This window comes from Mucor velutinosus (genome assembly GCF_035048745.1).
Source record: "Mucor velutinosus strain NIH1002 chromosome Unknown tig00001563, whole genome shotgun sequence".
Taxonomy (NCBI): domain Eukaryota; kingdom Fungi; phylum Mucoromycota; class Mucoromycetes; order Mucorales; family Mucoraceae; genus Mucor; species Mucor velutinosus.
In genome coordinates, this window is record NW_027041904.1 from 4,231,605 (window position 1) to 4,252,542 (window position 20,938).

The window sequence follows — 20,938 nt, forward strand, 5'->3', positions numbered from 1 at the left end:
AATCGATGTTCGATCGTCCAAAAGTTGAAAACCTCAAAATTAAAAAACATTTTGTACATCCAGGTCCTCATAGGTAAAAAAATTAGAATCCCATCAAGCTTAAATATGTTGTAGAATAATGATATTAGAGCAACTTCTTAGTGGGAACATTATATTGGAAACCTCTGTTTCATGAGATAATCCACATTGGAGATGCTATTTTTAAGCGGGGGAATATGCATACCTTAAATTGCAAATCTTATTATTATCGAACAAAGCAAGCCACAACTGTCTAGTCTTAAAAGCAAAATTCTCCAACATGTTACGTATCTATTGATAACTTGAAACCAGTAAGTTAATATGGCCCTTTTCGTACGCTCCGATTTTTAAAATTCTCGGTCAAATTCATACTCATGTAGTGTACACGTGCAGAAGGTCAACGGAGCTTCAATTTCTATTGTTCTGAATGTTGATCCATAGGATTCCGAAATCTATCGACCTTCAAATTACGCGTTTCTTGATAGTAAACACCCCTTCAAACTTATATGAAACTTGTAGAGAATTCAAAGGAAAATACAATGGTATTTGTTTCAAGCCTCTGGTGTACATTGTTTACCTGATATCTGGTACGATTGTTTTTGCAATTTTTTGACTGTTTTCAAAAGATTAATTAGTATCTGTCATCAAAACATTTTGTTAAGCATTACTAAACATTGTAGGCCAAAAAATTTCCTATCAAATGAGCTATCGCTTGAAGCTCTGGCATGGCTCTATCATGAAATATTGACAATCATGTCCTGACCAAAAAATCGTCACCAGATTTTTTGCTTGCTATCACACGTAGATTCTGAAGAAAAAACAATGATTTTGCATGATATCCTTTTTTGACCATATCTCGACAAATACTCACTGGATTCGCACAAAACAAAGACCATTTGATAGCTCTACATTATATCCATTATAATATAATAGTTTCAAGTACCAGATATACGTTCCCTTCATAAATTTGCTCAAAATCATATATTTTATGAGCTACAAGCAGGGGATATTTATTTTTTATTTTATTCATCTATAATAACCATACCATCGTATAGAGATTTGAAAAAGAAACAGAAGCTATTAAGTTTGAAGCTCTCGTTCACTTGGTAAAATTCAGAGATATGGCCCTTTGAAAATCGGTCATTTGGAACATCTTCCGTCATTACTCATTGGCATCACTTTCCATAACCTCACATCAAACATGTCCTAGTCAAAAAATGTACCCTCTACAACTTTCACTACACATACATCTCACATTCATATAGTAATTTAAAATGTTTTACTAGCAGCATCTATTCAAAATGACCTATTTTCAAAAATCTCCCATCTCTCACCAACCATGCTACCTACGCAAATTTGAATTGCACCATCGTCATCTCGGCAAAAAACTGATATAAGAACATGCTACTTTCAAAGCTCTAGCATCACTTTTTCAAAAATCGATGTTCGATCGTCCAAAAGTTGAAAACCTCAAAATTAAAAAACATTTTGTACATCCAGGTCCTCATAGGTAAAAAAATTAGAATCCCATCAAGCTTAAATATGTTGTAGAATAATGATATTAGAGCAACTTCTTAGTGGGAACATTATATTGGAAACCTCTGTTTCATGAGATAATCCACATTGGAGATGCTATTTTTAAGCGGGGGAATATGCATACCTTAAATTGCAAATCTTATTATTATCGAACAAAGCAAGCCACAACTGTCTAGTCTTAAAAGCAAAATTCTCCAACATGTTACGTATCTATTGATAACTTGAAACCAGTAAGTTAATATGGCCCTTTTCGTACGCTCCGATTTTTAAAATTCTCGGTCAAATTCATACTCATGTAGTGTACACGTGCAGAAGGTCAACGGAGCTTCAATTTCTATTGTTCTGAATGTTGATCCATAGGATTCCGAAATCTATCGACCTTCAAATTACGCGTTTCTTGATAGTAAACACCCCTTCAAACTTATATGAAACTTGTAGAGAATTCAAAGGAAAATACAATGGTATTTGTTTCAAGCCTCTGGTGTACATTGTTTACCTGATATCTGGTACGATTGTTTTTGCAATTTTTTGACTGTTTTCAAAAGATTAATTAGTATCTGTCATCAAAACATTTTGTTAAGCATTACTAAACATTGTAGGCCAAAAAATTTCCTATCAAATGAGCTATCGCTTGAAGCTCTGGCATGGCTCTATCATGAAATATTGACAATCATGTCCTGACCAAAAAATCGTCACCAGATTTTTTGCTTGCTATCACACGTAGATTCTGAAGAAAAAACAATGATTTTGCATGATATCCTTTTTTGACCATATCTCGACAAATACTCACTGGATTCGCACAAAACAAAGACCATTTGATAGCTCTACATTATATCCATTATAATATAATAGTTTCAAGTACCAGATATACGTTCCCTTCATAAATTTGCTCAAAATCATATATTTTATGAGCTACAAGCAGGGGATATTTATTTTTTATTTTATTCATCTATAATAACCATACCATCGTATAGAGATTTGAAAAAGAAACAGAAGCTATTAAGTTTGAAGCTCTCGTTCACTTGGTAAAATTCAGAGATATGGCCCTTTGAAAATCGGTCATTTGGAACATCTTCCGTCATTACTCATTGGCATCACTTTCCATAACCTCACATCAAACATGTCCTAGTCAAAAAATGTACCCTCTACAACTTTCACTACACATACATCTCACATTCATATAGTAATTTAAAATGTTTTACTAGCAGCATCTATTCAAAATGACCTATTTTCAAAAATCTCCCATCTCTCACCAACCATGCTACCTACGCAAATTTGAATTGCACCATCGTCATCTCGGCAAAAAACTGATATAAGAACATGCTACTTTCAAAGCTCTAGCATCACTTTTTCAAAAATCGATGTTCGATCGTCCAAAAGTTGAAAACCTCAAAATTAAAAAACATTTTGTACATCCAGGTCCTCATAGGTAAAAAAATTAGAATCCCATCAAGCTTAAATATGTTGTAGAATAATGATATTAGAGCAACTTCTTAGTGGGAACATTATATTGGAAACCTCTGTTTCATGAGATAATCCACATTGGAGATGCTATTTTTAAGCGGGGGAATATGCATACCTTAAATTGCAAATCTTATTATTATCGAACAAAGCAAGCCACAACTGTCTAGTCTTAAAAGCAAAATTCTCCAACATGTTACGTATCTATTGATAACTTGAAACCAGTAAGTTAATATGGCCCTTTTCGTACGCTCCGATTTTTAAAATTCTCGGTCAAATTCATACTCATGTAGTGTACACGTGCAGAAGGTCAACGGAGCTTCAATTTCTATTGTTCTGAATGTTGATCCATAGGATTCCGAAATCTATCGACCTTCAAATTACGCGTTTCTTGATAGTAAACACCCCTTCAAACTTATATGAAACTTGTAGAGAATTCAAAGGAAAATACAATGGTATTTGTTTCAAGCCTCTGGTGTACATTGTTTACCTGATATCTGGTACGATTGTTTTTGCAATTTTTTGACTGTTTTCAAAAGATTAATTAGTATCTGTCATCAAAACATTTTGTTAAGCATTACTAAACATTGTAGGCCAAAAAATTTCCTATCAAATGAGCTATCGCTTGAAGCTCTGGCATGGCTCTATCATGAAATATTGACAATCATGTCCTGACCAAAAAATCGTCACCAGATTTTTTGCTTGCTATCACACGTAGATTCTGAAGAAAAAACAATGATTTTGCATGATATCCTTTTTTGACCATATCTCGACAAATACTCACTGGATTCGCACAAAACAAAGACCATTTGATAGCTCTACATTATATCCATTATAATATAATAGTTTCAAGTACCAGATATACGTTCCCTTCATAAATTTGCTCAAAATCATATATTTTATGAGCTACAAGCAGGGGATATTTATTTTTTATTTTATTCATCTATAATAACCATACCATCGTATAGAGATTTGAAAAAGAAACAGAAGCTATTAAGTTTGAAGCTCTCGTTCACTTGGTAAAATTCAGAGATATGGCCCTTTGAAAATCGGTCATTTGGAACATCTTCCGTCATTACTCATTGGCATCACTTTCCATAACCTCACATCAAACATGTCCTAGTCAAAAAATGTACCCTCTACAACTTTCACTACACATACATCTCACATTCATATAGTAATTTAAAATGTTTTACTAGCAGCATCTATTCAAAATGACCTATTTTCAAAAATCTCCCATCTCTCACCAACCATGCTACCTACGCAAATTTGAATTGCACCATCGTCATCTCGGCAAAAAACTGATATAAGAACATGCTACTTTCAAAGCTCTAGCATCACTTTTTTCAAAAATCGATGTTCGATCGTCCAAAAGTTGAAAACCTCAAAATTAAAAACATTTTGTACATCCAGGTCCTCATAGGTAAAAAAATTAGAATCCCATCAAGCTTAAATATGTTGTAGAATAATGATATTAGAGCAACTTCTTAGTGGGAACATTATATTGGAAACCTCTGTTTCATGAGATAATCCACATTGGAGATGCTATTTTTAAGCGGGGGAATATGCATACCTTAAATTGCAAATCTTATTATTATCGAACAAAGCAAGCCACAACTGTCTAGTCTTAAAAGCAAAATTCTCCAACATGTTACGTATCTATTGATAACTTGAAACCAGTAAGTTAATATGGCCCTTTTCGTACGCTCCGATTTTTAAAATTCTCGGTCAAATTCATACTCATGTAGTGTACACGTGCAGAAGGTCAACGGAGCTTCAATTTCTATTGTTCTGAATGTTGATCCATAGGATTCCGAATTTAATTACTAGCAGCATCTATTCAAAATGACCTATTTTCAAAAATCTCCCATCTCTCACCAACCATGCTACCTACGCAAATTTGAATTGCACCATCGTCATCTCGGCAAAAAACTGATATAAGAACATTGCTACTTTCAAAGCTCTAGCATCACTTTTTCAAAAATCGATGTTCGATCGTCCAAAAGTTGAAAACCTCAAAATTAAAAAACATTTTGTACATCCAGGTCCTCATAGGTAAAAAAATTAGAATCCCATCAAGCTTAAATATGTTGTAGAATAATGATATTAGAGCAACTTCTTAGTGGGAACATTATATTGGAAACCTCTGTTTCATGAGATAATCCACATTGGAGATGCTATTTTTAAGCGGGGGAATATGCATACCTTAAATTGCAAATCTTATTATTATCGAACAAAGCAAGCCACAACTGTCTAGTCTTAAAAGCAAAATTCTCCAACATGTTACGTATCTATTGATAACTTGAAACCAGTAAGTTAATATGGCCCTTTTCGTACGCTCCGATTTTTAAAATTCTCGGTCAAATTCATACTCATGTAGTGTACACGTGCAGAAGGTCAACGGAGCTTCAATTTCTATTGTTCTGAATGTTGATCCATAGGATTCCGAAATCTATCGACCTTCAAATTACGCGTTTCTTGATAGTAAACACCCCTTCAAACTTATATGAAACTTGTAGAGAATTCAAAGGAAAATACAATGGTATTTGTTTCAAGCCTCTGGTGTACATTGTTTACCTGATATCTGGTACGATTGTTTTTGCAATTTTTTGACTGTTTTCAAAAGATTAAATTAGTATCTGTCATCAAAACATTTTGTTAAGCATTACTAAACATTGTAGGCCAAAAAATTTCCTATCAAATGAGCTATCGCTTGAAGCTCTGGCATGGCTCTATCATGAAATATTGGACAATCATGTTCCTGACCAAAAAAATCGTCACCAGATTTTTTGCTTGCTATCACACGTAAGATTCTGAAGGAAAAAACAATGATTTTGCATGATATCCTTTTTTGACCATATCTCGACAAATACTCACTGGATTCGCACAAAACAAAGACATTTGATAGCTCTACATTATATCCATTATAATATAATAGTTTCAAGTACCAGATATACGTTCCCTTCATAAATTTGCTCAAAATCATATATTTTATGAGCTACAAGCAGGAGGATATTTATTTTTTATTTTTCATCTATAATAACCTACCATGGCCCTTTGAAAATCGGTCATTTGGAACATCTTCCGTCATTACTCATTGCATCACTTTCCATAACCTCACATCAAACATGTCCTAGTCAAAAAATGTACCCTCTACAACTTTCACTACACATACATCTCACATTCATATAGTAATTTAAAATGTTTTACTAGCAGCATCTATTCAAAATGACCTATTTTCAAAAATCTCCCATCTCTCACCAACCATGCTACCTACGCAAATTTGAATTGCACCATCGTAAAAAATCGTCACCAGATTTTTTGCTTGCTATCACACGTAGATTCTGAAGAAAAAACAATGATTTTGCATGATATCCTTTTTTGACCATATCTCGACAAATACTCACTGGATTCGCACAAAACAAAGACCATTTGATAGCTCTACATTATATCCATTATAATATAATAGTTTCAAGTACCAGATATACGTCCCTTCATAAATTTGCTCAAAATCATATATTTTATGAGCTACAAGCAGGGATATTATTTTTTAAACCATTAGAGATTTGACAAAAAAACAGAAGCTATTAAGTTTTGAAGACTACTCGTCACTCTTGGTAACTAAATTCAGAAGGATATGGCCCTTGAAAGTCGGTCAGTTTGGGAAACATCTTCCGTCATTACTCCATTGGCATCCACTTTCCATAACCTCACATCAAACATGTCCTAGTCAAAAAAATGTACCCTCTACAACTTTCACTACACTACATCTCACATTCATATAGTAATTTAAAATGTTTTACTAGCAGCATCTATTCAAAATGACCTATTTTCAAAAATCTCCATCTCTCACCAACCATGCTACCTACGCAAATTTGAATTGCACCATCGTCATCTCGGCAAAAAAACTGATATAAGAACATGCTACTTTCAAAGCTCTAGCATCACTTTTTTCAAAAATCGATGTTCGATCGTCCAAAGTTGAAAACCTCAAAATTAAAAAAACATTTTGTACATCCAGGTCCTCATAGGTAAAAAAATTAGAATCCCATCAAGCTTAAATATGTTGTAGAATAATGATATTAGAGCAACTTCTTAGTGGGAACATTATATTGGAAACCTCTGTTTCATGAGATAATCCACATTGGAGATGCTATTTTTAAGCGGGGGAATATGCATACCTTAAATTGCAAATCTTATTATTATCGAACAAAGCAAGCCACAACTGTCTAGTCTTAAAAGCAAAATTCTCCAACATGTTACGTATCTATTGATAACTTGAAACCAGTAAGTTAATATGGCCCTTTTCGTACGCTCCGATTTTTAAAATTCTCGGTCAAATTCATACTCATGTAGTGTACACGTGCAGAAGGTCAACGGAGCTTCAATTTCTATTGTTCTGAATGTTGATCCATAGGATTCCGAAATCTATCGACCTTCAAATTACGCGTTTCTTGATAGTAAACACCCCTTCAAACTTATATGAAACTTGTAGAGAATTCAAAGGAAAATACAATGGTATTTGTTTCAAGCCTCTGGTGTACATTGTTTACCTGATATCTGGTACGATTGTTTTTGCAATTTTTTGACTGTTTTCAAAAGATTAATTAGTATCTGTCATCAAAACATTTTGTTAAGCATTACTAAACATTGTAGGCCAAAAAATTTCCTATCAAATGAGCTATCGCTTGAAGCTCTGGCATGGCTCTATCATGAAATATTGACAATCATGTCCTGACCAAAAAATCGTCACCAGATTTTTTGCTTGCTATCACACGTAGATTCTGAAGAAAAAACAATGATTTTGCATGATATCCTTTTTTGACCATATCTCGACAAATACTCACTGGATTCGCACAAAACAAAGACCATTTGATAGCTCTACATTATATCCATTATAATATAATAGTTTCAAGTACCAGATATACGTTCCCTTCATAAATTTGCTCAAAATCATATATTTTATGAGCTACAAGCAGGGGATATTTATTTTTTATTTTATTCATCTATAATAACCATACCATCGTATAGAGATTTGAAAAAGAAACAGAAGCTATTAAGTTTGAAGCTCTCGTTCACTTGGTAAAATTCAGAGATATGGCCCTTTGAAAATCGGTCATTTGGAACATCTTCCGTCATTACTCATTGGCATCACTTTCCATAACCTCACATCAAACATGTCCTAGTCAAAAAATGTACCCTCTACAACTTTCACTACACATACATCTCACATTCATATAGTAATTTAAAATGTTTTACTAGCAGCATCTATTCAAAATGACCTATTTTCAAAAATCTCCCATCTCTCACCAACCATGCTACCTACGCAAATTTGAATTGCACCATCGTCATCTCGGCAAAATCGGGGCTCCAAATTTTTAGGAACTCCGTCATCGGGGTTTCAAAAGCCTTGTTTTGATTGGTCTGTTTCTCTTCCCTATTTTGTGGAGTTATATTGGTTATATGAATAAGTATCATTGCAAGAAGTTTAGATGGAAGTGAAGCAGATATGTAGATTGCAATATACAAGATTAACGATATTGAAGTTTACAAATACACTGTACATCAGTAGTAGTTTTGGATCTGGAAAAAGGATTTCATGGGCACTGTTACATGTGCAAATGCTGCGTTGCGAGAAACTTTGATGTTTAGATAGCAGAAGCTGTAGTAGGAATTGATTGTTTACAGCTCATGTACAATTTATAGCAAAGCAATTGCCTGTAGCTGTGTTTGTTCAAAAAAACCATGGTTTCAACCATTTTCACATTCATATTGTCATTTTAAATAAACAGCATGATTGACTTGACAAAACAGCCAGTGTAATCATTGCTCAGCAAACTGGGGTCTTTATTATATCCATTCAGGTCTCCATTGAGGTATTTATTTTACCCTAGTGCAATGAAAAACATTAGCGTACAATTGCCTTGTCTCTCTTGAAACATCTAACTTACATAATTAACATATTCAGGGGTCTCGCAAGCTTCGTACTCGTCGATTAGCTCTTGCACCACACGACGAGAATCATCAAACTCCTCTAGATCATCAGCAAACATGGCATGTTTTCTGTACTGTTCCAAGAATGCATTCCTTTTCCTTAATTTATCATATTGGTCGCATGTACGTTTGAACAAAGAGGCAATACTTGTGTGGTTTGCCAGCATGAGTCCACTCACACGATGAGGTGTCTGAACATAGGGTGATTTTTTGGAAAGTGCGACCTGAATACTAGCTGGTCCCCAAGGTATAAATGATGCTAATCTTCTCTCACGGATACGCAGCAAGGACTTATGCACATCGGTAGGGTCTGCTTCACCTTGAATAATGTCTAATACTGAAATGTAGCAACTGCGCTTCGATGGCATTGTGCTGACCATTCTGTTCTTGGGTTGTAGTAATCTTCTCATCACATCCAAGACAGTAGTTTTGCGGATTGATTTGGCCTATAAATAACAAGAGAAAATCAGTCAAGAGACAGTATAATACTGTGTATTCATGCGAACCTTTTCCACTTGCTCACTAGAGAATGGTGTGTACGCCGTTGTTAAGAAATGACATCTCGGTGTAGGGATCAACGAAGCAACGATACTGACGAGATCGTTATTCATGTAGCCTGGATATCGCAGTGTGGATGTGCTTGCTGACATGACTGTAGACACTAACTGATTTGTTTGCTCGAACGTGGGTTGTTGAATGTGTAATCGATCGGTTGCAATACGCGATAAAGCTGCATTATCGAGAACGACTACGCTGTCCGCATTGTTTGTCAATCTCTTCAATGCAAGCATGCTGTTGTAAGGTTGAACTACTGTATCGGATACCTCAATCGAATCAGGGAATACGGAGTATGTCTGTATCAATTTCTTTGGGTAGCGATCATTGAGTCTTTCCAGTAGAAATGAACCTAAACCAGATCCAGTACCGCCAGCAATTGAGTGGAGTAGCATGAATCCCTATTGTAAAGATGTTAGTGGCAGCTACAGTAATCACTTTGCCAGCTGCACGTTACCTCTAATGAATCACTGTTGTCTGCTTCTCTGTCCACCATGTCCATAATATCTTCAGACATCTTTTCAGCTTGTGTGTATCCATTTGGCCAAATGTTCCCTGCTCCTCCACCATCTTTTGACGTGAATATATTCTCAGGGTTGTATAGGTTGGCAAATGGCGACGCTTTAATATTATCAATGACCTAGACAAATATCCATAATGAGATGGGTTGACAAGCAATCGACTGAATTTGTGATACGTACTCTAGGCTCAAGATCCAACAACAATGCACGAGGAATATAATGCTCATCATCAGCCTAACACAGCAATACCTTTAGTCATCAGTGAATGCATACGACAATTTCGACATACCTGATAGAAGAACACATCCTTTCGGTCACCGCCTTCTGTGGCAAACTCTTCCAAGGTTCCGTCATTGCTGATGCCATGCTCAGAACAGATTTGTCTCCAAAACTCACTTCCAACTATAAACATCTGCGATTAGCAATGTAACAGAGCACCAAACACTGTATGCTACCTACTTTGGTTTCCACACTGTCCGGCTTGCAAGGTAATTATTTCGCGTGGCATTGCAATGAATGATGATAAAGTTCAAAAGACACAAGGATTATAATGAATATGTTTTCCTGCCTTTATTTCTAGACACCATTTGATGTTACGTGACGCGTTTAAAGGTTCAGCAAACCATATCGTTACTGAATATCAACTATCGAGGCAAGTTATCTGTTTAATATGACAAAGAAAGACAGGAGTGATGCTCAGTTTTACTCATTGCAAGCGTTCGGTCTTATTGTAGTATTGGCCAGAGTGTTGCTTGGTTCGGCATTGATCAAGGATGAGCATGGTGGTATAGGCATAACGCTACTTTTTCAATCGGTGTGTTTATTTGAGGTTTTAATATATTACAAAGCGAATGCTCAAACTATAAAGAGAGAACATGTTCTAAAAAAAATTTACAGTCTTAGTTCTTCTTTTCAGTCAAATTATTTTGATAATCATGCAAACGAAGCAAATTGCGCTCCAACATGGCTACAGTGACTTTGCCAACAGAAGGAACAAAGATGGAAGCCTTCGACTTGATGTCATCTTCAAAGTTAGCAGAGGATGAAAAGTTGATGGCAACAACACCATCCTTCAATAAAGAAGTAGGCATCTTGTACTTGGGTGTGGGTACGCCAGTGATGACAACATCACATTGAGGTATAACTTCTTCAACGGTAGCATCAATGTCCTCTACTTGATGGCGAGCCAACTTGATACCAGTACCACGAGTAAAGAGTTGGATGCCATTGACATCCACAGAGAAGACTTTGGCACCATCGTTAGAAAGCATGGCGGCTAAAGGACGACCAACAATTTCACTGCGATTGATCACAGCAATTGTGCGGCCATATAGACGGTTACCGTAAGGAATAACGGGATTGTAAACACCAATATACTCGAGGATCTATAAATCAATTATAGATTAATCACACAAGATCAGATATTCTACACCAAAAGAGAACTTACTTTGACACAGGCAAGGGGAGTACAAGGAATGATACACTTCATAGTCTCAGTGTCATCCATGAAACGAATGTTGTGATATACATTGTGCACAAATTTGTGACAGAGACCCTCAACATCCTTGAGCTCGCTGACACAGCTTTGGAGATACAAATCTTGCTTTCCACCGAAAACAGGGTAGTACACCATGATACCGTTGACAGACTTATCTTCATTGGCTTCTGTGATCTTTCCTTCCAACTCCAACTTGGTGACCTTACGAAGCTCGAATTCAACGCCAGTTTCAGCACATGTTTTTGCGGTCCATTCAGCATATTTCATAGCAGCAGGATCTTCATTAGCGAGGAAACCAACCAACTTTGGTCTGATGTTGCGCTCTTTGATATCTTCCTTGATTTGGTTTCTACAAGTCCATGGTATTTCAGTTTCTACATGTCCACCCCTTCCATATACTGTACAGCTTACCTGAAAGAAGCAGAAACCTTTGAAGCGAGAACGGTCTTACAAGACATGTTGAGTGATGCAGTCAAAGCAGTTGAGAGGATATGGGATGAAAAAAGAAGAGGTCTATCAAGAAAATTCGGAGATGCTTTTAAATCTGGGGAATTTCGCTGAAAAGCAGTCTAAATGGCCCATCAAAAGATATGAGTCTTTCCTTTATTGACATGCAATTATCACTGCAAATGGACAAAAGAAGCCAAGATCTCCGCCAGCGAAATCTATTCATCTGCATCCAAATGAATGACAGGAACGCAGTTCTGTGAGGCGTTGACTAAATTGACCAGCTCAACTCTTTGATTCAAACGTTTTTGCCGTCTTTCTAATGCACCTTCATACAAATCCATGCCGGTTTCTGTTTGAGGAATCACTTTGGGTATGATGACAGGCACGTTTTCGCTGTCCACTGCTGTCACAGTAAAGAATCCGTCGTTTGTGAATTTGGTCTCTCCTGTCAATACGTTTTCTATGGCCAAAATTCAGTTGCATGAATCAACGGACTACCGGGATGTTAAATCCAACATTTGCTTACCTGCTTCTACACTGACATATACCTCCATTGACGAATGGAACGACCGTGAAACTAGAGATCGCACAGTAACCACATCACCCACGCCAGAACTTGCTATAAAATTGAGACTATCGATGCTATAGGCATGAAATAAGTAAGATGGTGGGTTGCATTTGGGTGGAGTGTGAGTCAAATCAATTGATGTGACTCATTCGACACTCCGCATTCTTCCTGCAAGATTTACCTGGCTGTCAATAAATAAGCTTTGGCCAATCTATTGGCGCTTGCTATGGCACAGATTTCCATCCAAGCCATGATTTGCCCTCCAAAGGTAATTTTTAAGGTATTTGCATGCTGAGGCATCACCAATTCAACAACTTCTGCAAATGTATAATCCATAGGCCGTTCCTTAACTTGCTGCAACATCCTTGGATCCTGCGAGAATCTTCTTCCTCGTTTTCTCGCTTTCAATATGATATTTTCTTCCTCCGCGTCAGATATTCCTTCAGACACTGGCGATGGTTGCTCTGAAGAAGCAAAATATCCTGGATGTCGTTTAATTGGAGCGTCTGCATCAGCCTTCTCTCGTAGTCCTTGGGACCATTCTCGCATCAACTCTCGGATTTGGCTGTGGTCTGGCTTTTTCTGTCTGAATCTAGCTTGCCGTCTAGTTTCTGCCATCTCGAATCGCTTAATCTCCATTGGGGATGTTGGTAATAGTTCAGGTACGGCAATTGTTTGGAATCCAGAAAGAATTCGGCCCAAATGTGTTTTTGCCTCTGGGCGTGGCGAGAGTGCTACAAAGCTCAGATAGCAATGTGCAACAAAAAATCGTTCATGCGACAGTGGTGATTCGGCTTCCACCTTGACACCAACCTCCATTGATGTTTTCCATGATTTGTTGACAGACGCTTGAATTGTTACCTGGATTTGGGCTGTTAGCACCTACATCTCACAAAAGAGATCGGCATTACATACTATATCACCAACTTTGACAGGATGCAGAAATGCGACATCGTCAACAGATCTAGTTACCTAAGAGCCTGTTATGAATACTCTCCTTTTATCGAGCATGCTCTCTCGTCTTCTTACCGATGGAGATACAGCATGTCTTTTTGCTGCTATTCCTGCAGCAATATCGATCCAACTGAGAATTGTACCAGCGTAAGCGTATCCCTATTTGGACAGTTCCTTGATGACGACCAGCTCAAGTACACCCTATTTGGTATCTTACCATCATGTTGCATTGTGCAGGAGAAACGATCTCAGTCATAGTAACACGGCTAACGTGCGCTGGCTTCCTATCTACACGAACATTTCCTGCCTCTGTATAGGGATCAGGGAGTAATCGTTGGAATACAGGTTGCGTTACAAACATAACACTCCTTATCCACATGGAACGAACAGACTCAAATGCTGAATCATATAACGAAGTTGGCATCTTGGATCTATAGTTAAGTAAAGAAAAGAGAGAACACGAATTAAAAAAATCGTTTTGCATCGCTTTAAACTAAATGTGAGCCGCAATTTTAAATTTACATCCCTTTTATTTATTTTTTTTCCCACTGCAGGTCAACTAATCATCTTTTGATTTGAAGCGTTGTAAGTAGCGCAAGTAAAGCATGTAGCATCAATGATAGTCAAAGTGAGATGAACAATATGCTGTTTTTTTTTGTGCATAATTTGGTACCCAAGAGATGGCTTGCAAGTGATAGGATCAGCTTTCCTGTTGTGTCGGGTAGTCCTTTGCTTGAGCACAAGCATTGTCTAAATGCTAATCCATCTAGATTTTGTTAGATAGAACGGAGCATTGTCTTGTTGGGCATTGAAATAGGTGAGATACAGAAACAAAAACTGCGCAAACACTCGGCCAAGAATCCCAATTGAAATGATGAGCAAGGTCTGAAAATAAGGTATATTCAGGTAAACTTGACAGCAAATTTGTATGAGTGCTTAGATCTGTCGAATGAGGTAATATAGCTACCTGATAGTGCCTCGGTGTTGGATGCCAATACAATGATACCGACAAGCCAGGAATACTCCAGTTGCTTGTAATCCCAAATTACCATCAAAATCAATAGCATCTTTCCAAAACTTGAGATGATCAGTGCCATGGAGACATAGTTGTGTCTAGAATGCTTATTAGTTTTCTCTCTGTCAGACCGTCTGCAAATCCTACATACCTTATTCTCTTGTTTTGGTTACGAAAGTAGACTCGAATTGCTAAATTAATGCAACAGTGAAAGACGATAAACTCTATGGTTGCTGTGATAAGAATGTGTACACTGGCTGTGATCCATGTCATGAGTTACCAAAGATGCAAAGTGTCAAGATATACAGATACTGGTAATAAAGCGGTTGTTCTATGAACTTTGTATCATAGTCGGTATAATATCGCTCGAGTCTAAACCACTTGATGTCTAACATTTCTTTAGTTTGACACAGAGCATTAAGCAACATTATACATACAAACTTCAAACAGAATCAGCAATATAGCAAATCGAAACACATGCGGCTACAAGGCAAGCTGTTAATGAGATGCAGGAACACGTCGTTTACAAGCCTACTTCTACTCCATCTTGCTCTGTAATTCTATTAAACAGCAGATGTCTATATACTTGAGGTTTGTGCAGAAGCATATCAATGAATATAATAACAAAATCATGCTCAATATATTTGTCTGCAAAATTATTGCATTGATCCTGTATTAAAGATTGTTAATAGCTGTGCGTCATGTATTCTATCATGTGCTCTCTTACACATGTTGTAAGCCGTATATTATCTTTGCTGTACTGGGTATATAAGTTGACGACAGATGAACCGCATTCTACACAAGTGCTCATGATTGAGGAAGAAGTGCTTCACTTGAAATTGGAAACTTTTTGCTTCATAAATTCACACTTGGTGCACCACTACGATATCATCATTGCCACCAATCGCACCAAGATGCAATAACAACTCAACTGGTTCCGCTCCCAACACATTCAGTGTGGTACGGTTGTAGGTAAAAAGTCTTGCAGCTCTCAGATGTATGCTCACAAATCTTCAATAAAATTATTGCAACAAAGGTGCCATATGTCATGATTTATTCAATAGCACAATTAGCGACATAATGACATGAGAAGCAAGACTTATAAACAAGCTTTTATATAGATTTTGCGAGCATTGTTTGTTGTTTTTACAGTGACTGTACCATGGCTTTCTGCGAAGGATTCAACTAAGCGGTCTACATTCTCTGATTTACGCTTATAGCAGTGGGTTATGCATGTAGGACACGTCCTGAGCAAATTTCTTACAAAGCCTTTGTTCTTGAAGAGCAGCCATTCAGTCGCATGAACGGTACCTGTCGTGAGCTGAACAGTTTGAATGCGTGGAAACTTGTAAATGAGGTATTCCAGTAGGTCGGAGCGAACGTGAGCTCCAAATCTCAATGCCCTCATACTATGTACTTTTTCAACATTGTTTCTACTGGACCACCAGTGTACAGAGCTTTTGTCCAACACAATAGGATCACTGAAACGAACATTTATATCCAATTCCGTTAGATTTGAGCATCGCTTCAATATAGTGTCTGTCAAAGTGATGTTGTAAATGTCTCCAACCAAGGTCAACGACTTCAATTTCTCAATTTCTTCTAGACAATAAACGAGATTCCAATCAATAGGAATATTGTTGAAGTTCAGTATCAATTCTTGAAGCGTATGTTTGAAACCGAGCACTGCATTCATGTATATCTGGTTATAATTGATTGGCATAGGTAGCATCTTGATTTTTGCGATTGGATGACGCGAGTTTCTCAGTAGCTGAATCAGCTTCTTGTATATGACATCCAAACCAACAATGCCATCTACTATCTCTGTCTCGGGAGTGATAGCTAAGCTTAACAGATTAAGGAAAGCCCTGCCGTTTGTCTCTGTTGGATGTGTTGCCACGATTGTTAAATGCTTTATATGCTGAGCCATGTGTGGTTTCTGTTTAAGATATCTGTATAGCTTCCAAGCGTGAAATTCTGTTCTGATTCTTATTTGCGCAGTCAACATGGCAACCTCTGCGAACGAGTTCCAAGCTTTGCAAACCAATCTACACTTGCCAAGATCAGCAGGCCTGTTGATGTGGTTGATGATAAGACACCGCAGCTCTGTAGGTAATATATCCATAGTAATGTACTGTTGTTGAAAACTAAAAAGAAAGAAAGAGGGAGAGAAAATGCTGCGTAAGATTAAACTGAAATCAAAAGAGTAGACAATACACATGCAAACATGCACATACACCCACACACACACACACACACACAAAAAAACATGCAGGTCAAGAGTAGGTTCATTACTTTCAGATTATCAATTGATGATTAGTTTGCGTTACCAACAGTATTTGATTTAACGAGCTTTAGCTTTGTTTGGGTATCAATACATTAGGGAAATAGCAAGTTGCCTTTGCAACCAAGTTGTCTATACAGTATTAGTTTATTTACGGGGATTGTTATTTGCACCACCATTTTTATTTGGTCTTTTTTGAATTATCGAATTTACTTCAACTAAAATGCATGGTTTGATAGATGGTAAAGACATTATGGCTCAATCCATCGACTTTCACGAAACGAGTGTGTTTTGACATTATCAATTGCCACTTAACGGAAATCGTAATTTTAGAATGGTAAAACAAGCAATACCCAAACATATCGTTTCATGCTTGTAGTCATTACGATACTTTTTATTATAAATAGTATAATGAAGGTATACCTGCAAAGACTAGTCAATGAGGGCATCAAAGAGGTAACATCGCAAGGAATTGCAAGAGTTGGTACATTGACGCAGTTTTTTTTTACCGTAGAATGAACAACGCGTGATATCCAATATATAGCTTATAGTAACGCGGGCAATCAAGGATTGCTACTCATCGACATCGCTCTCAGCAAGCTCAAATCACTTACACTCTAGTCAGAGCAACGTGCCCTCAGCATCCTTTTTGCTTACACTGATATCAAACAAAGCCTATTATTGAGACAATGCGAAAGAAAATTCAGGTTTTATGCAGCATCTGTACATTACAATCGTCATTTTCTGATAATAGAATTGGTGTATCATTCACCGCTGTTGATGCTCTTAATAAGATGGTGACATAAAGCTGGTCAAAAGTAAATACAGGACTTGTGTAAGATCTACAGCGATATTTTGAGATATTGTCATTGCAAAAGACACCTTTATTATAGGAAAAAACTCTCAAGAAATAAAGAAGTATTCGAGCTAAGCAGTTTTCCTTTCAACTACATGATTCCCATTTAATCAGCTTCGCAATCATCATTGTCATCATTAGAAAGGCATTTAGGTCAGCCAGCAGCAAGTAGCCACCAAAATTAATTTAAGCTCAGTAAATTTTTATCTGTTCAAGATTGGACAGATTTTGTCTTTTCTCGACTTTTTTCATCTATTTTGTGATATTCGACTATATAAACTATGATGATCACCCTATGCTTTCTAATACATTCTTGGAGTACTTTTCAAAGCGTTTCCAATGGTTCTAACTGTAATAAGGGTTTTGACTGAGATTTTTGAGTAATTTGGTAAAATATGAAATGAGGTTTTTAGCGAAAATAGCCAGATTTTGCATATGAAAACCTCATAAAAGTGGTTTCAGAGGTTGCTTTGGATTGAGAGAAACGTTTTGATTTGATATATACCATAGCAAAAGGCTTCATTTTCAAGGTGAAAAATGCGATCGTTTGATTTTCGATGAAAATCATGAGGTACCCCTCATGGTTCTTGGTCGATTTTTGGCCACGTTTCTTTTTGGCTCAAAAAGTTGAGCAAAGGTGTCAGGAAGTTACTACTACTCAAGTACAATCGTTTGGCGTCATTCCGGTGGCTCATAAAACTCTACATGCCAAGATACGAAGGCTTGAAAGTTGTCAAATTTGGTTATGTTTTGCTTTATAGCTTTATTTACATGGCATGAATCACATCTTTGATAGCTGAAGTCTTCTGGAAGAGTAGTTCTACACCCTGTGCAAATTCTAATTTGAATGGAAGGCATATTGATTTCGGTAAAGCTGATTCATGCAAATTTTGATGCGACATGCTGCTGGTAAGCTTATTAACAAGGGAAATGAAAACCCGAACTTGCTGCTTGAATATTATGGTTTTGCATCTTCGCCTTGCTATGGTAAAACCCTCTTATAGGTCAATATTACCAAATGTTGAATTAGAAGCAACCTCGTTACGCTCGATGACGGTGTCGCTCTGCGGGCTGTCACCGTAGACATTTCAAAGCAGTAATAATATAAATATGCTATATCAATAGATTTTAAACAATCCGTTATTAATAAAGGAGATGAGAAATCAAATTCGCTGCTTAGATACTATGGTTTTGCATATTCGCTTCGCAAAAATTAAGCCCTCGTATAGATCAATGCTATCAAATGCTGGATTAGATGCTTAGTTGTCATAGGTTTTGCACCTTTGCTTCGCTACGGTAAAACCGTCATTAAAACCAATGCTATCAAGTATTGGATTCAATACCTAATTACCATGGCTTTGCATCTTTGCTTCAATATGATAAACCCTCTCTATAAACCAATGCTATCTAGTGTTGAATTAGATGCGTTATGTTCTTCCCCAAACTCCTTCTCCAATGCCGGCTTCGCTGGTGGTTTTATTGACCTTGTACGGCACACAATTCTACAAGATTTTGAAAGGATATGATTGGATTCTCTAATTTTTTGAATGTTTTGCAGTATATATTAGATACCATATTGTTTTTTTTTGATCGAAAGGTCAAAACCATTATCACTACTACTTAAGCTTCAGCTGAACATGATGTGCACCTCAATGCCTGAGTTTGAAACGTCGATCCACACAAATAAGGAAATTTACCCCTGAATCAATTCATTGGCCAACCGAGACAGAAAGTAAGATATTAAGTTACTTGGATGCCTATGATCTGTTAACTAGAAAAGGCACACCAGCAGATTAAAAACCTTGCAATGCCTAAAATAGAATTACTGCTGTAATAATGTTTGAAGTTACCATTGTTTGTATAAAACGAGTGTATGAGATTATCTCCAGAGGCTCGCTGAGTCAGTGGAAAACTACTTATATCAATAAACATCATAAACCTGACTTTGTTCTTAATTGATTTTAAATTATTTTCATGCGTCAATACTATAAGCTTGCACATTCATATCGAGTTCGGTCTAGCACAATGGTCAAAAGAAATTGATACAATTAATGTGCGAAAAGAGGTTTAAGACAGGCCAATTACAATCTGCAACGATTAGCCTGCCAAGCTGTAAATCTTGTTCTACCACTGACAAATAAATGATTTACGCTGATGTCCAACCGGGCGTCGACCGCACTGACAATCATGAGCTTTTTGCGATAGCGGCACAGTGGATCGCATTTTTCTTATGTAATTCTTTAATCTACAGATGGCCTCATCAAAGAGCTCAACTGTTATAGATGTTGATATGTCACAAATCAGAAAATGATGAAAGCAGTACCAAAAATATATACTTGAAGTCTAAAAGTGCTCGTAAAATGACTCAGGTCATTACACAATTGAGGCATATCACGATCAGATGTCAACTGATGGAGCAGCAACATACCTTACCAAGCATTAGGCTGCAGTTGATTACATATACCCGCGCACTGAGCTGTTAGTGCAAACGTTCTATTGCATCCTTAGCGCTATACGATAAAGCAAAAGACCGTACTATCTAATGATCAATTGAGCACTTTTTTTTTTATCTAATGGCATTCGTAAGCTTATACCGCAAGACATTTAGGTCATGATAAACCCTGCAGTAGCTTTCCTATGATGTACATGTCTTTCATTGTCAGTTATAGTGAGCTAATTTTTCTGCAGAAAAATTTTACGTGCGTTACATAATTTTGAACTAAATATATTTAGTTTCAATGAGTGTCAAAAGAAAGCCTAGGCATCAGCCTTACACTGCTAAGGCTTTGGATCAAGACGAGTGATTTAATGGCCGATTAAAAGCAATGACAAATGCTCTTTACCTAGAGCCAATGTTTAGACCGAATGTTGCGTAATGCATGTGAGTACCTGCTAGGTGCTGTTTACATAGGCAAATGTATAAAACTTTTGGGTACACGCTAAAATTAAGGCTCGTAATTTGCACCGATTGAACCTGGATGTTACAACTAAGATATCAAGTGTGTATGACATGCGGTGATATATAATTAGAACAAATTGCACTGGCAACACGCAGAAAACTAGCCCTCCTTAAATGCGGCATTGATTGCCAAGGTGTTAAAAAATTATGAAAGGGTATACTTGCCATGTATCTTGGATCTCCTGAGAAATTTGAAAAAATATATTACTACGACACCAATTGATATTTGATGACTACATGGATTTGGCAATATGCTAATCACCGCCTCA

At 36.9% G+C, this 20,938-nt stretch overlaps 4 protein-coding genes across 4 annotated transcripts; all 4 read right to left on the minus strand.

The window, feature by feature from the left end:
• Window positions 1–8,875: 8,875 nt before the first annotated feature.
• ATC70_010021 (Ferritin) lies at window positions 8,876–10,593 on the minus strand (the record flags this gene model as incomplete). The annotated part of the gene is made up of 7 exons (XM_064829243.1): window positions 8,876–8,905; window positions 8,967–9,455; window positions 9,516–9,965; window positions 10,022–10,204; window positions 10,266–10,319; window positions 10,375–10,487; window positions 10,545–10,593. 7 exons carry the CDS (start codon window positions 10,591–10,593, stop codon window positions 8,876–8,878), a joined length of 1,368 nt encoding a protein of 455 aa, XP_064686445.1.
• A 391-nt stretch (window positions 10,594–10,984) lies between these two features.
• Window positions 10,985–12,041, minus strand: ATC70_010022 (Aminotran_1_2 domain-containing protein; the record flags this gene model as incomplete). The annotated part of the gene is made up of 3 exons (XM_064829244.1): window positions 10,985–11,470; window positions 11,533–11,932; window positions 11,995–12,041. 3 exons carry the CDS (start codon window positions 12,039–12,041, stop codon window positions 10,985–10,987), a joined length of 933 nt encoding a protein of 310 aa, XP_064686446.1.
• Window positions 12,042–12,248: 207 nt separating this feature from the next.
• Window positions 12,249–13,979, minus strand: ATC70_010023 (uncharacterized protein; the record flags this gene model as incomplete). Its single annotated transcript, XM_064829245.1, has 6 exons — window positions 12,249–12,493; window positions 12,560–12,675; window positions 12,783–13,462; window positions 13,517–13,573; window positions 13,631–13,714; window positions 13,773–13,979. The coding sequence occupies 6 exons, from the start codon at window positions 13,977–13,979 to the stop codon at window positions 12,249–12,251; spliced, it is 1,389 nt and encodes a 462-aa protein (XP_064686447.1).
• A 326-nt stretch (window positions 13,980–14,305) lies between these two features.
• Window positions 14,306–16,695, minus strand: RPS25_2 (40S ribosomal protein S25; the record flags this gene model as incomplete). Its single annotated transcript, XM_064829246.1, has 8 exons — window positions 14,306–14,466; window positions 14,523–14,668; window positions 14,722–14,794; window positions 14,851–14,958; window positions 15,008–15,053; window positions 15,106–15,240; window positions 15,298–15,365; window positions 15,882–16,695. The coding sequence occupies 8 exons, from the start codon at window positions 16,693–16,695 to the stop codon at window positions 14,306–14,308; spliced, it is 1,551 nt and encodes a 516-aa protein (XP_064686448.1).
• Between the last annotated feature and the right edge of the window lie 4,243 nt (window positions 16,696–20,938).